The 12,919-nt window shown below is 49.5% G+C and overlaps 1 protein-coding gene across 1 annotated transcript in view; it reads left to right on the top strand.

Moving 5' to 3' along the window:
- The window catches only part of Hlcs (holocarboxylase synthetase), a 142,859-nt gene that overhangs the window by 32,133 nt on the left and 97,807 nt on the right, over positions 1 to 12,919 (top strand). The window contains exon 4 of the mRNA XM_051150284.1: positions 527 to 798. Coding sequence (XP_051006241.1) covers positions 527 to 798 — 272 coding nt within the window. The remainder of the gene's footprint in view (positions 1 to 526; positions 799 to 12,919) is intronic.

The raw sequence follows: 12,919 nt of genomic DNA, 5'->3' as shown, positions 1-12,919 counted from the left end.
TGTGTGTGTATGCGTGTGTGTCTCTGTGTGTGTATGCATATGTGTGTATGTGTGTGTGTCTGTGTATCACTGAATGAAGGCTTCTTTGCTGATAAGAGGTACTCTGAGGAGTCCATAGGGAGCACCGTGGATGTCAGATGGCAGGAAGCTCAGGAGAGGGGGCTCCCTTAGTGTTTATTACAAGCCCGACCTACTCTCCTGATAACTCACTCAGTGACCCAGGAATCCACTAATGGGTTAATCCATGTGAGAGGGCAGAGCCCCCTTCACTCAGTCGTGTCTCAAAAGTTTCACCCCAAAATACCATTAATGCATGGGTTTTCGAATTAGTTCTGGGGACGAATCGAAACCATAGTGCTCAGTCTATTTATTATATTGTCCCTCTTTAGATGTGCAGAGTCTGTTAACCTGCCTCTTTTGTTTATAAATTAGGAAGTATTTAAGGTACCCAGAGAGCAATGTCAGGAAACACTGCTGTCAGTAGATTAAACCTCAAATCACAGTCTTTCCCCTTCTTATGGCGTAGGAAATCCAGGATCCAGTTATGCGGTGGCTTGAGAGGCACGTGGACCCTGAAGGAATCATACGGTCCAGCAAAGTCTCCCTTAGATTTGTCTCCTCTTACACGTCTGAAGAGGAGATCACCCCATCGTCCATACCTGTGGTTACCAACCCTAAAGTCTTCTCATCACAGCACTTTAACCTGGAGACCTATCGCCGAAATCTGCAGACCTCACGGCTCGGAAAAGTCATTCTGTTTGCAGAAGTGACCCCAACAACCATGAGTCTCCTGGATGGGTGAGTTCCAGGCCTGTCCTCGGCCTGGCCAAGGTGTCCACTGGTGTCTGTTCTCTGTACCCAGTGCCAGGGGAGAGCTGGGACAGATCTGCCGATCGTCCGAGCATGGTAGAACTCAGTCTCATCCTGTGTGTGTGTGTGTGTGTGTGTGTGTGTGTAGAGTTGCGGCGGGGGCGGGAGGGGGGAGAGAGAGTGCGAGCGCTTGAGCCATAAAGGAGGAATTAAAAAAAGTATTTGTATCAGAGCCTGTGTTTCATACGCTGCTTTTATGGCTGGTGTTATGCTTCCTTTAATCAGCCGTTGCAAAACGTCCTTGAAGGAAACTATGAAAAAAATAGTGCAACAGGTGGAAGTGGTCAGGCACTATTGTTCTTTGTGTTGTTGGGATCAGTGTCAAACAGCTAATCTAGGATGTTCTGCGGGGTGTGAAGAGTAAACCAGAGTGACACATAACTGGCCTAAGTGGGAATAAGTTGGAATTTCGTATTTTGAAAACTGTTCTGGTACGTCCTTAGCCAGTCATCTTCCAAGCTCTCTAATCTCATTTGCATGTTTGAATTTTATTCCGACTGTAAACTTCCATTTTATGTCTATCCTATGGTCTCTATTTGAAGTTAAAACATGGAAAACAGATCAAAGGGGTTTTTCTAAATGCCACAAGTTGTTTGTCCTAATTAAGATGATTTTAGTTTAGGACGTTGGTAGACTAGAGAGAGACCAAGAACAAGGCCTCCGCTAGGCATGACCCACACTGAAAAGTCCTCCAGACGTAACTGACCTGCAGAGGTTATTAGACAGACCGTAACCCAGTGTGTGGAAATGCCCTTGCCTTTGTCCTAATAGTATCTGGAGTAGAATTGGTTGTATGTTGGTGCAAAATAACGAAGTAGGTGGTGTGTCCCTGGCTCTCACACCGTTGGCCGAGGTGCAGTTAAAGTGTGTGGAGTATGTAGGCGGTCAGCAGAGGACGGGTGGAGCGGGGGGGGGGAGGTGGGGGGGACAGATGAGCGAGCTATAACTCCAGCCGTGTTAATTACAGGGTTTGTTTACTGAGCCAATTTGTGTTGCTATAGGTACTTATTTTTTCAGTTTCATCCCCACCCCCCACCCCACCCCCAGCCAAGAGAAAAGTATTTCTGCTTTTCTCGGGCAGTGAGGAGTCCTCTCTCTCTCCTGTTCTGCTCTGTGCAGCACAGGCGGTGAAATGGCTCTGTTGTTGGCCCCTCTGTGGCTCAGGTACTGAACGGGGAGCTGTCCTTCCCCTCTGTCTGTGTGTGTCCTTCCCAGCAGTCCCAGGGGAAGCTGCTCAAATAGCCAATGCAAATGGAAGTTCCCCGAGGTAGCCATTTTAGGAAGAGGCATCTGAAGAGGTCTCCTTAGTGCCAGAAGGACCCAGGATAACTCACCAAGGGACCATATGTCAGCAGGAAACCCACAGTTTGTTGTGTTCCGAGAATGCAGCCCATTGGTGTGGTGTTAACACTTCACTGTTTCGTGTTTCTCTGTTGCTGTGGTGATGCGCCGTGACCAAGGCAGCCTATAGAAGGAGCGGTTTATGCTGGGCGTGGTGGCGCACGCGTTTAATCCCAGCACTCGGGAGGCAGAGGCAGGTGGATCGCTGTGAGTTTGAGGCCAGCCTGGTCTACAAAGCGAGTCCAGGACAGCCAAGGCTACACAGAGAAACCCTGTCTCGAAAAACAAAAACAAAACAAAAAACAAGGAACAGTTTATTTGGGTTCATGTTTCCAGAAGGACAGGGGTTCATCATCGTCCCAGGAGGCAGGCCTGGTGGCTGGGACATCTCAGGTGGAGAGCAGGAAGCGGAGTGGGAACTGTTGGCAGTGACTGTGAAGCCTCAGAGCCTGTCGCTGGTGACATACTTCTAGCATGGCCACACCCCCTAGGCCAGCACGGCCACACCCCCTAGGCCTGTACAAGCAGAGCCACCAAGACCACAGTGTTCAAAGGCCCCAGTGGGGTGGGACATCTCATTCAAACCACCACAGAGCAGTCCATGCATGTGGACACCACTTTGCTGCACGTCCTTGAACCCGGCAACGCCACCCATCATGCTAGAGGTCAGGGTGGGCAAAGCAGACTGGGTTGCTGTCCACTTAGGTGCTGGGAGTAACGCTTGCCTTGATGTTCAGAGCTCATGGCTAGGCCTAGTCACATGGTCTACATACAGGAAAGAAAGCTAGGAGACACACGGTCTTCATGTATGTGTAAGTTCATGTGTACATTTGTGTGTGTGTGTGTGTGTGTGTGTGTGTGTAAGCCAGAGGGCAGTCTCTCCTCAGCTGCTCTTCACCTTACTTTTTGAGGTAGGGGCTCTCACTGAGCCTGGATTTGACTGGGTTAGCTGGCCAGCAAGTCTCAGGCACCCACCGGCTCCACTCTTCCGCAGCATGCTGTCACCGGTGTGCGGCGCTGCACGCAGCTTCTCTGTGTTGCTGTGGTTTGTGTGGCATACACTTCCCTGAGAGGCATCTGTGGATCCAACTGAAGGTTTGAGAGAGATGTGGGGACAATTAGAAGTCTTCATGGCAGAGGTACGCTCTGTTAAGGAAAGAAGCTGGAGACCTGTGTGTGAATATATTGTAGCCTCAGTGTCCATAGGGTTCAAAACCACGGGGAGAGCAGTTCCCCCACCCCCTTTTAAAAAAGATTTATTGATTCATGTATTTTATGTACATGAGTGCTGTCTTCATGCACACCAGAAGAGGGCATCAGATCCCATTACAGATGGTTGTGAGCAACTGTGTGGTTGCTGGGAATTGAACTTAGGACCTCTGGAAGAGTAGCCAGTGCTCTTAACCACTGAGCCATCTCTCCAGCATAAGACTCTTTTAGAAACACCAGCCTTTGTTATTGCTTCTTTTTTTACTGTGTTTAACGCCGTCCTTCTCCTGTTACTGTGAATCTAGGGAGATCTGAGGGTTTGTCGTCTGACCAGTGCGTTGGCACTCGCTGTACTTTCAGCTTTCACTGCAAAGCGCCGTCAGCCACCATGCAGCAGCAGGAGCTCTGGAAGCCCTCGCTTGGTCTCTGACAGGACACTGCGTTCATCTGGAAGGGATGGTGACCCTTCACCTTTTACCCCAGCCCTGTGACTCTAGGAGCTGCAGCAATAGAAAGCCGAGGATTGCTTGGTTACTATAGGCTCTCCCTTCCCAAAACAAAAAGTAAACACGCGATCAGTGAGCAATGCTCCCCCAGTCGTCAGACTTGGCCATGCCGTGGAGGTCCTTGGGCTGGACAGGCAGTCTCAGCCTTTCTCCTTGGCCCCTGTCATTTTCTCTGGCTTATCTTCCTGGCCATGGGTCTTACCCAATTGTTGTAACGGGAGAGTTGTTGGCACTGCTGGCACTGTGGGTGTCCAGGGACCTTTATTTTTCTTTCTCTCTCCATGTTTGGTGAGCTCAGCGGTTGGGTGGAGTCCTAAAGTGTGGACTTCAGGCTATGTCTGGCCCAATGAGCCCCAGAGTGTCCCACGGTCACATCCTACAGATGGGCTGGGTAGCCATCTACAGATGTGGTGCAGTCTAGGTGTGGCTAGGCATAAGGCCTTCCCCGCCACTGGAGAAGCAACCTGAGTGCTTGCTTTGATGGGGTATTTAGGGAGCCTGGGCATTCTGTTTACTGGTAAGATGAGGGGCCAGCGTGCTTGTGAGGACAGCCTGAGGCCACAGAACCCTTGGTCACGGGGCAACCAAGTCATGAGCCATTGTTAGTTTTGGAATTGTCTTTTCTTTGAGTCTTAGCATCTTTCTTGATTGAGTGATGCCAAGTCTCTGTCAGATACTGAGATGACTGACTTGTGACGCCATGGTGGGGTGTGCCAGACAGACACAGACTAACTCTGTCCACGTGTCCATGCTGGGTGGCCTCATCAAGGGCTGGCTATTTTTCATCTGTAAAGGATAATTTTGATTTTACTATTTAATGTTTGATCACCACTGTTTAAATCCCTGGATTTTTCAAGCACGTTTGCCTATAGCACTATATGGGATTACCCAGGCACCGTGGCCATGTGTAGACACTGCTCTCATCTCAGGACAGATTCCCAAAGGTACATCCTGGTGACAGTACAGTTCATAGGGTGTGCTGCTATTTTTGATCTGGAAGAGGGCACAGTCAAGACAGCGCAGGGTGCGAGGTAGATGCACCAGTGGGCCAGCGAGCTTTTCTCGTGTGGTTCCTGCTTAGTGAGTGTGGTTATAAGGCTCACAGTCGATGGGGAAAGTGTTGGGACCATGACAATATCTCAAACTGGCTCTGTGATCCCTGGCAGCACCCGGTCCCCGAACCCTGCCCTCTCCTAGCTGTGAGGACAGGGGCACTGAACATCAGAAGCTGCCCTAGAACCTTCCCCAGCTCCCTCTGGTCTGGAAGTGTCCCCTAGTCACTCTTGCTGTTTCTAAGAAACCAGCACTGCCTTCAGAGGGATAGTTCTGTGTTGAGGAGGAAGGACCGTCTGGGAGACAGTTGATCTACTAGCAGAAGCAAAGGAAAGAAGCAATCCCATAAGTATAGTAGCGTGCCTGTGATCCCAGCGCTGAGGGGGTTGAGGTAGGGGGATTGCTGCACATTTAAGGCTAGCCTAGGCTACATGTGTTCCAGGTCAACGTGGGCTATGTAGTGAGACCTTGTTTCCAAAATTTTTATGAGTTTTATTTTGGGGAGGGATCACATTGACGGGAATGGCCACAGTCATTTTGGGAAGAGTGTTTTGACCTTCAAAGTTTGGGCCAGCCCAGCTTCTCAGCCTTGGGCCCACTCTAGCCAGCCTCGACCCACCCTGTCTTCCCTCTCCTCCCCTTCTGAAACCGCTCCAGGAACCTTGCTCCCTCCTCCCTCAGGCCCAAGCCCGAGAGGACAAAAATTGGGCTGGAACTAATTTAATGGCTGAGTGACCTCACAGTAGAGAAACAGCCGGATCCTAATAGCGGGCTTTGTGTCCATTCCCACCCTGGCTGGTAGCATGCCAGTCAAGAGTCAGGCGGGAGACACAGGTGGAAACCATTAGAGCTGTCAGAGGGTTTGAAAAATTGATTCTGGAGGCCGAGCGAATAGATTGGACCTGACAGTGTTGTCCTAAAGATTCTAAGGGAAAATCCTGTAGTTTAATTCGAAATCCCTTGATTATTCATTAGCTTTCCAGATGGCTTTTGTTGGCGTTTTACATATTAATGCCTGTATTGTGTTATCCACATGCTCTTAATGTGCACACAGGTAATAAGAGGGGGACAAACTTGTTGGTAAGTGTCCCAAATTAATGGCATATTAGTGTAATTGTGAAATAAAAGGGTCCTAAGAAGCTGATTGCTTTGGAATAATTAATGTGAGATTTTAAAAAAATGGGCCAATTTAGTACTTTAAAAGTGAAAATGATTGGAGAGTTTCCCCTTATTTGAATGTTTACTTCTAAATTAAAGTTTAGGAAATAATTCCAGTGCTTGACTTCTGCAACGGTCACGACTGAAGGGTTATTCTGGCAAGTTCTCCAGGAATTTTATTTGGTTGATCCAATTGGATACCTGAATAAGTTAACCCTTCACAGGCCAGCCTGCTCAAGTTGAGTTACTTTAGGGGGCCTGTTTTTCTTGTGGAGATGTTTTTCCCATTAGTTTGTGTGTGTGTGTGTGTGTGTGTGTGTGTGTGTTAGACATTTGTTGTTGTTGCATCAGTATGATTGTGTTGTGTTCGCGTGAGCATAAGTGTGTGTCCGTGTGAAGGCCAGAGGTTGACAAGGCGTCCCCCTCCATTGCTCTCCAGTCTGTTTAGACAGGCTCTCTCACTGAGCCTTGAGCTGGTGGGTTCGGCCAGGCCAGCTGATGGACGCGTGAGCTTCAGGAATCTGCTGTTTCCACCTGCCCAGCCCTGGGGTTGCCATCTCGCTCTGCTTTTATGTGAGGGTGGGATCCAAACTCAGGGCCTCGTGTCTGAATGGCAGGCATGGAACCGACTAAGAGTTGAGAGGCAGGGCCTGCTCTGTGACCGGGACAGTTTAATGATGCTCACAGTGGGTTCTGTTTAACGGACCTTCTCGGTTTCTCTCAACCATTTGGTTTCTAAGTCAGTTTGTGTTGCTGTAACCAAGTATACCTGTGCTAGGTCGATGAGGCCAAGGCTCTGTTCTCCCCTGCTGGAGCCTGGAAGTGAGAGGCCAGGGTTTCCTTGGGGTCCAGTCTTGGTGAGGACCCCGCTTTGAGTGGCACATATTGACCTTCTCGCTTAGTTTGTTCACATGGTGGGGACGGGTGAGGACGCTCTTCAGAGCCACTTCTGTGAGGGCACTAACCTCATCCTGAAGGCTCTACCTCTGCAACCTCCCCCCTCCCCCTGCCCCCAGACCCCGCTCGCTCATACCATCGCTATGGGGGTGAGGAAAGTGCGGCTGCTCAGTCCTTTGCACCATTTAACCGGAAGCATCCTTTACTAAACCAGAGGGCACAGGTGAGTACTAACCAGGACCACAGCAAGCACCGCCACAGCAAGGGCTAGGAGGGCCTAAGGTCCTGTTGACACTTTTCAGATCACAGCGTGGTCTTTTGAATACTCTCAGTGGTGGCAGTCTGAACCTTTTGAGGGAGTCTGAGACCTTCAGGCAGTCACTGGGAAGGGCTTGCAGAGACTGTGCAGTTGCCACGGTCCCTCGCTCGCTGCAGCACCCAGGGTCTCTTCACGTTCACTGTGCCTCATCCTGTGGGTGGGTCCTTGGGTGACAGTTACAGCATGGATTAGACCAGGTGGCTCCAACTTTTCCCACTCAGGCCCCTTTTCACCATCCCCAGGCATTTAAGTATATAAAATAGGCATGCAAGTTAAGCGTTCACTAAAAATAAATCATAAAGCAATTCGTTTAAAAACAATTTTCTAGTACATAGTAATTTTATCACTTATTTACTACAAAGGAAAATTCGCCCGCTAATGAGATTCATGGGCTTGTTTATTTTTATATAAAGACAAATTTTAGCTGAATATTTGATACTGTAGGGCACAGAGTCTCTTCCATATTTTTTTACAGTTGATTGACACTTTGATTTTATAACATCAATGCTGAGGACACGGTTTTGCTTAAGTCCAAAGAGACAGAGTGTGTTCGGGGCCAGTTCAGCGACTGCTGGGAATTCTGCCACAGTTCCAGGTCAGAATCTACAGGACAGTGCTTTTAAATGCAGCTTAACTCAGAGTCTGAACCCAGACACTATCCAACACAATGAAAAGACGGACTAAATTGTGGCCTGCCATGGCGGCTCGGCGGTGGAGCTGTTACCTCCGAGCCTGCAGCCCACGTCCCAGGAAAGAGCTGACTTCTTCCTTCAGGCTGTCCTCTAAGGTCTAGACGCATGCCATCGCATGTGTATGCGCACACACTTACTACACACGTGCATAACAAAGAGGTGAACGTAATTCATTAAAATAGCCACTAATTAGATACTTGCTGGGATATGGGATAGCAGGCAAATAATAAAAGGTCTTGTTTTTCATAATTAAACGGTTGTGTTTCTGTAAGAGTAGAAAAGTCTGTACAGACCACTGCAGGTCATAATGTATGCTAGTCTCAGAACCAAGCGACGGTGTCTCAGGCAGCAGTTCCTGGAGTTGTGCTGTGTAATGGCACACACAGTGTGAGAGTGGATTTGTATGTTCAGAGCCTTGGCTGCAGTGACGTTGCCGGATGCAGCAAAGGTGAGTCCTGACAGAAACACCGTGGGCTCATTAGGTGTTGATTTTGAGTTAATCTTGGCTTGTTGTGTGTTCAGAAACTTTTCACTGTTGCCTTTGTGTGGCTGCCCTGTGTCCAGACACTGTTCGAGAGCTGTGTGTTAGGCCAGTAGCCCTGAGCAAGTGGATAACTGTACACTATTTGCTTCTGTGTGTTACATAGCTGGTAATCATTTGCTTGGTTCTATTTAGAGTTCAGCCACTCAGCTAGTCTCCCGTGAGCTCCAGCTGTATATAGGTAGCAGTTGGGGGCGGGGAGGGGTGAGGTCCTTGTACTTAATTGCCAGAACTGTATAAACCTTCTCTGGTCTTACACACCTGTAACCACAGCACTTTGAAGGTGGAGGTAGCTCAAGATCATAATTACATAGAGTTTAAGGCTAGCCTGGGCTACGTAAGATCGTGTCTCATAATAAAGGAAAGAAAGAAAGAAAAAGGAAGAAAAAAAATCAATCAAACCATCAAAGTCACCTTTAACATCTCTTTCTATTTTTTCTCTTTTTTTTGTTTTTTGAGACAGAGTTTCTCTGTGTAGCCTTGGCTGTCCTGGAACTCACTCTGTAGACCAGGCTGGCCTCGAGCTCACAAAGATCCACCTGCTTCTACCTCCCCAAGTGCTGGGATTAAAGGCCAAGGCCTGGCTAACATCTCATTCTTGTAGCTCAGGTTCCTCTTAGAGGAAACAAGCTGAGGAGTTGACTGCAATTGGAAGAGACCTGAACCCTTCTCACTGGAGTCTCTAGGGTGCAGAGGCATTAGTTAGTCCATAGCAACAGGTCCATGGCCTGACCTGGGCCGACCCAGGGTCTGCTTACAAGACATCTGGCTGGGATGCTCAGGCACATCTTTGGCTACTGGGCCTAGACCAAATCTCATGATTTTCCATCGTGAAAACGTTAGGTTCATCGGTGCCCATTCATGCCACGAGGAAGTGCAAGGGGTAGCTGCACACAAGGCCCTTTGCAGGCCTCTGGTACCGAGCTGGAAGGTTGCCGAGTGGTCGTTAAGCTGAGTACACACAGCCACTCACTTGGAAACTGAAAAACAAACAAATAAACCAAGACTTAAAATATATGTACCTTTGTTGTTTTGAGTTCTCTTTAATGTTTCCCATGATTTCACCAGAATGAGATCTGACCATCTTCCGGCCCCAGGCGGAGACATTCCTGGCCGGCTTGTCTAGAGACCCTGGGTTTATTGTCCAGTCAAGGCCGTGGACAGGCCTTCAGGTATGATCCTGTAGGACACCCATGGTAAGAAAAGCTTTCCCAACGTTGGTTTATGGGTGAGCACGAGTCCTAACTTGAAACATTTTAGGTAGGTTTAGAATGGCGTATTCACAGAGGCCGACCACTCACCTGTGTACACGTGCTGTGGAGACAGGGCTGAGCGCCGGGTTTATAAATGTGTTGTGTTAAAACCCTGTAAATGTGTAAGGAAGAAAATAAGCATAATACTGTGTTGGGTAATCAAGCGGACACGTTCTCTCCTGTTTATTAAGCCACCTTTCCTCACTCCCGCTTCTCACCTGACTCTGCTTTGTGGCTTATTTAGAACCTTTGTTTTTCTTTCAAATAAAACACTTCCCTGCTTTGAAGGTGAGAGTTGAGTGGCTCTCACCTGCTCTCTTACACATTTTTTATACATGGGCACACCTTGGGGACAGAGAGGTCTGTTTCCGCGCGGAGGGTATTCTGTCACTTGGAGCCCAAGGCTGCATTTCTCCTGCATTGCACAGGAGGTCACTCATCATTTTCATTTTTTCTCTCCCTGCAGAGTATTCAAATTATGGAGGAGGCCGGTGAGGTCATTGGCTGTTAGAGGGGGTTTTTCTTAGGCTGTGGGAAGGGCACAGGGAGCTGGGAGAGGCAGGGAGCTGGGAGAGGCAGGCAGGGAGCGGGGAGAGGCAGGGAGCGGGGAGAGGCAGGCAGGGAGCGGGGAGAGGCAGGGAGCTGGGAGAGGCAGGGAGCTGGGAGAGGCAGGGAGCTGGGAGAGGCAGGGAGCGGGGAGAGGTCCAGTCCTGCTTCTCTCTGCCTGCGGGTCCAGAGGTCACCTGGATGCTAAAAGCCTTCTCACAGTTTGAAGTTGGATAGTGTCTGTATGCCGCATTTACCTAAAACAGAGTGCATTGTGGGTGACCATGCTAATAACCAGGAAACCCTCTCATGCCCTTTTGACAGCCTGGGATGTGAGGTGGAGCTCCCGGGCCTCTCTGGGCCAGCCTCCTGTTTGTAAACTGAGATTGCTGTATTGCATATGTGGGTGCTTAAAAAACAGTCTAATATTGTGCTTCATTTTAAAAAATCTTCTCTCAGACATCACATCCTGACCACAGTGCCCCCCCTTCCTCCCACCCCCTCCTTCTCCTCCCCACTCCTCCCCTCTCCCCTCAGAAAAGAGCAGGCCTTCCAAGGACATCAACCAAACATGGCATAGCAAGCTACAGTAAGACCAGGCACACAGGAGGAGCAGGAGGGTCTCACAAGTCAGCAAAGCGTCTGCTCCCACCATTAGGAGCTTAGGGTTTTTGTTTGTTTGTTTGTTTTTGTTGTTTAAAAAGAAGATTTATTCATTATACAGTGCTCTGCCTGCATGTACACCTGCAGGCCAGAAGAGGGCACCAGATCTCATTATAGATGGTTGTGAGCCACCATGTGGGTGCTGGGAATTGAACTCAGGACCTCTGGAAGAGCAGCCAGTGCTCTTAACCTCTGAGCCATCTCTCCAGCCCAGAGCTTAGTCTTTAAGTAACAAACTCTTCCTCAGATGAGATCTTGTACAGGAGCCTACATACAAATGGCCTCGGGTGGAGTGTGAGGGACTAGACCAGAGTGGAGGCTAGACCAGAGTGGAGGCTAGACCAGAGTGGAGGCTAGACCAGAGTGGAGGCTAGACCAGAGTGGAGGCTAGACCAGAGGTACCCGCAGTCCTTCAGGCTGGGGTGCTCGCTTGCTGGCTGAGTCACTTCTTTTTATTCCATGCCCTCCTCAAAAAAAAAAAAAAAAAAAAAAAAAGTTAAGGCAGTAAGGGTCTCACACTCTCTCTGTGAAGTCCTCCATGCCTCCTGGAGGTGCTGGCCAGTCTGTTGACTCTGTTTCTTAGCAATTAAACTTTATTATACAACCCAACTAGCTTATACAAGAAGGAAAAAGGTTAAAGGGACAAACAAAAGAGTGAACCTTACGGTAGCCGTTCCATGGGACGGGTCCTTAGGTGTCTCTCTGGCCTGCGTGCTGGTCCAGCTCGTCCGTGCTGGTCCAGCTTGTCCACTGCCCCCGCACGCTCTCCCTGCCGCCGACTTTGTTTTTCTCTCTTCCCCAAGTCCCTGAGTCACGTGGGAAGGACCGGCTCCTTCTCCCGGTGAAGGTCCATTAGAAAGACAATAGTCCAGGTGGGGTTCCCAGGTCTGTTTCCTGAATTCCAGACCCAGGATGGCTCCACTCAGTCTGTCATAAGGTATTCATGGGGTGCCCCAAGGGTAAAGCCCGCCAAGACTGCTCCCACCTGTGACAAAGCTTAATCCTTCCCACACCAGTCAAAATGGAACATGCTCTGCTTTGTGGATGTTCCATGCCACGGGTGAGCCACGTGTATGTGCCTTATTAGTAACACATAATGCCACTGAAGTTCTAGAGTTCTCCAGAGTTTATGGCTAGGATTCCCTTCTGCAGCACAGGGAGGTCTGTGTGGGTTCTATGTCCCTGTCAGGCTAAGTAGCCACTGTCGTGGGTGGGAGTGGGAGCTTCCCCTTGGAGTTAAGTGACATCCATGAAGGAATTCTACCCTAGGGTCACCTCCAAGCCACACAACCAGGCTGTGAGGCGGAGGGAGCTGGGGCGGCCTGGTGTGGTAGTACACACCTGTGGTCCCAGCGTTTGGGAGGTGGAGGCAGGAGGGTTAGGAGTGCAAGGTCATCACCAGTTGTGTAGTAGATCCTGAGGCCAGCTTGTGAAACCCTGTCTGAATAAATAACCAACAATCACATGAATGGCAGGAACAAGTGACACTGGGGTAAATCAGAACTCAGCGGCCTTGGGAGCTGCCCCTCAGCCCACAGCGGGGAGCACTGTCTGGTCAGGTGAGGTCTCACTACCCTTTTAGATCTTGAAGTTCCTTCAAGCTTGTTTGGCTGATTGGCCCAGAACCTCCAGGCTGTGCCTGGTAAGCAGGTGAGGCCACTCAGGCCTGCAGTGGGGAGTGTGAGGTGGAGACTCAGACAGATCCGCCTCCTCCCTTCCCTGTACTTTGCAGCTGTGGTCCTCTCGCCTCCTTCCAGTTCCCTTTCTGCTTTTGAGAGTAGTCAATGGGGCTTTGTCTTTTCAAGCAGAGCACAAAACAAAATGTGTTTGGCTTTCAGCATTCTGTGGCATCCATGGAGGCGATCCAAGAA

This window comes from Acomys russatus, chromosome 8 (assembly GCF_903995435.1).
Source record: "Acomys russatus chromosome 8, mAcoRus1.1, whole genome shotgun sequence".
NCBI lineage: Eukaryota > Metazoa > Chordata > Mammalia > Rodentia > Muridae > Acomys > Acomys russatus.
This window is presented reverse-complemented; position numbering and strand designations above follow the sequence as displayed.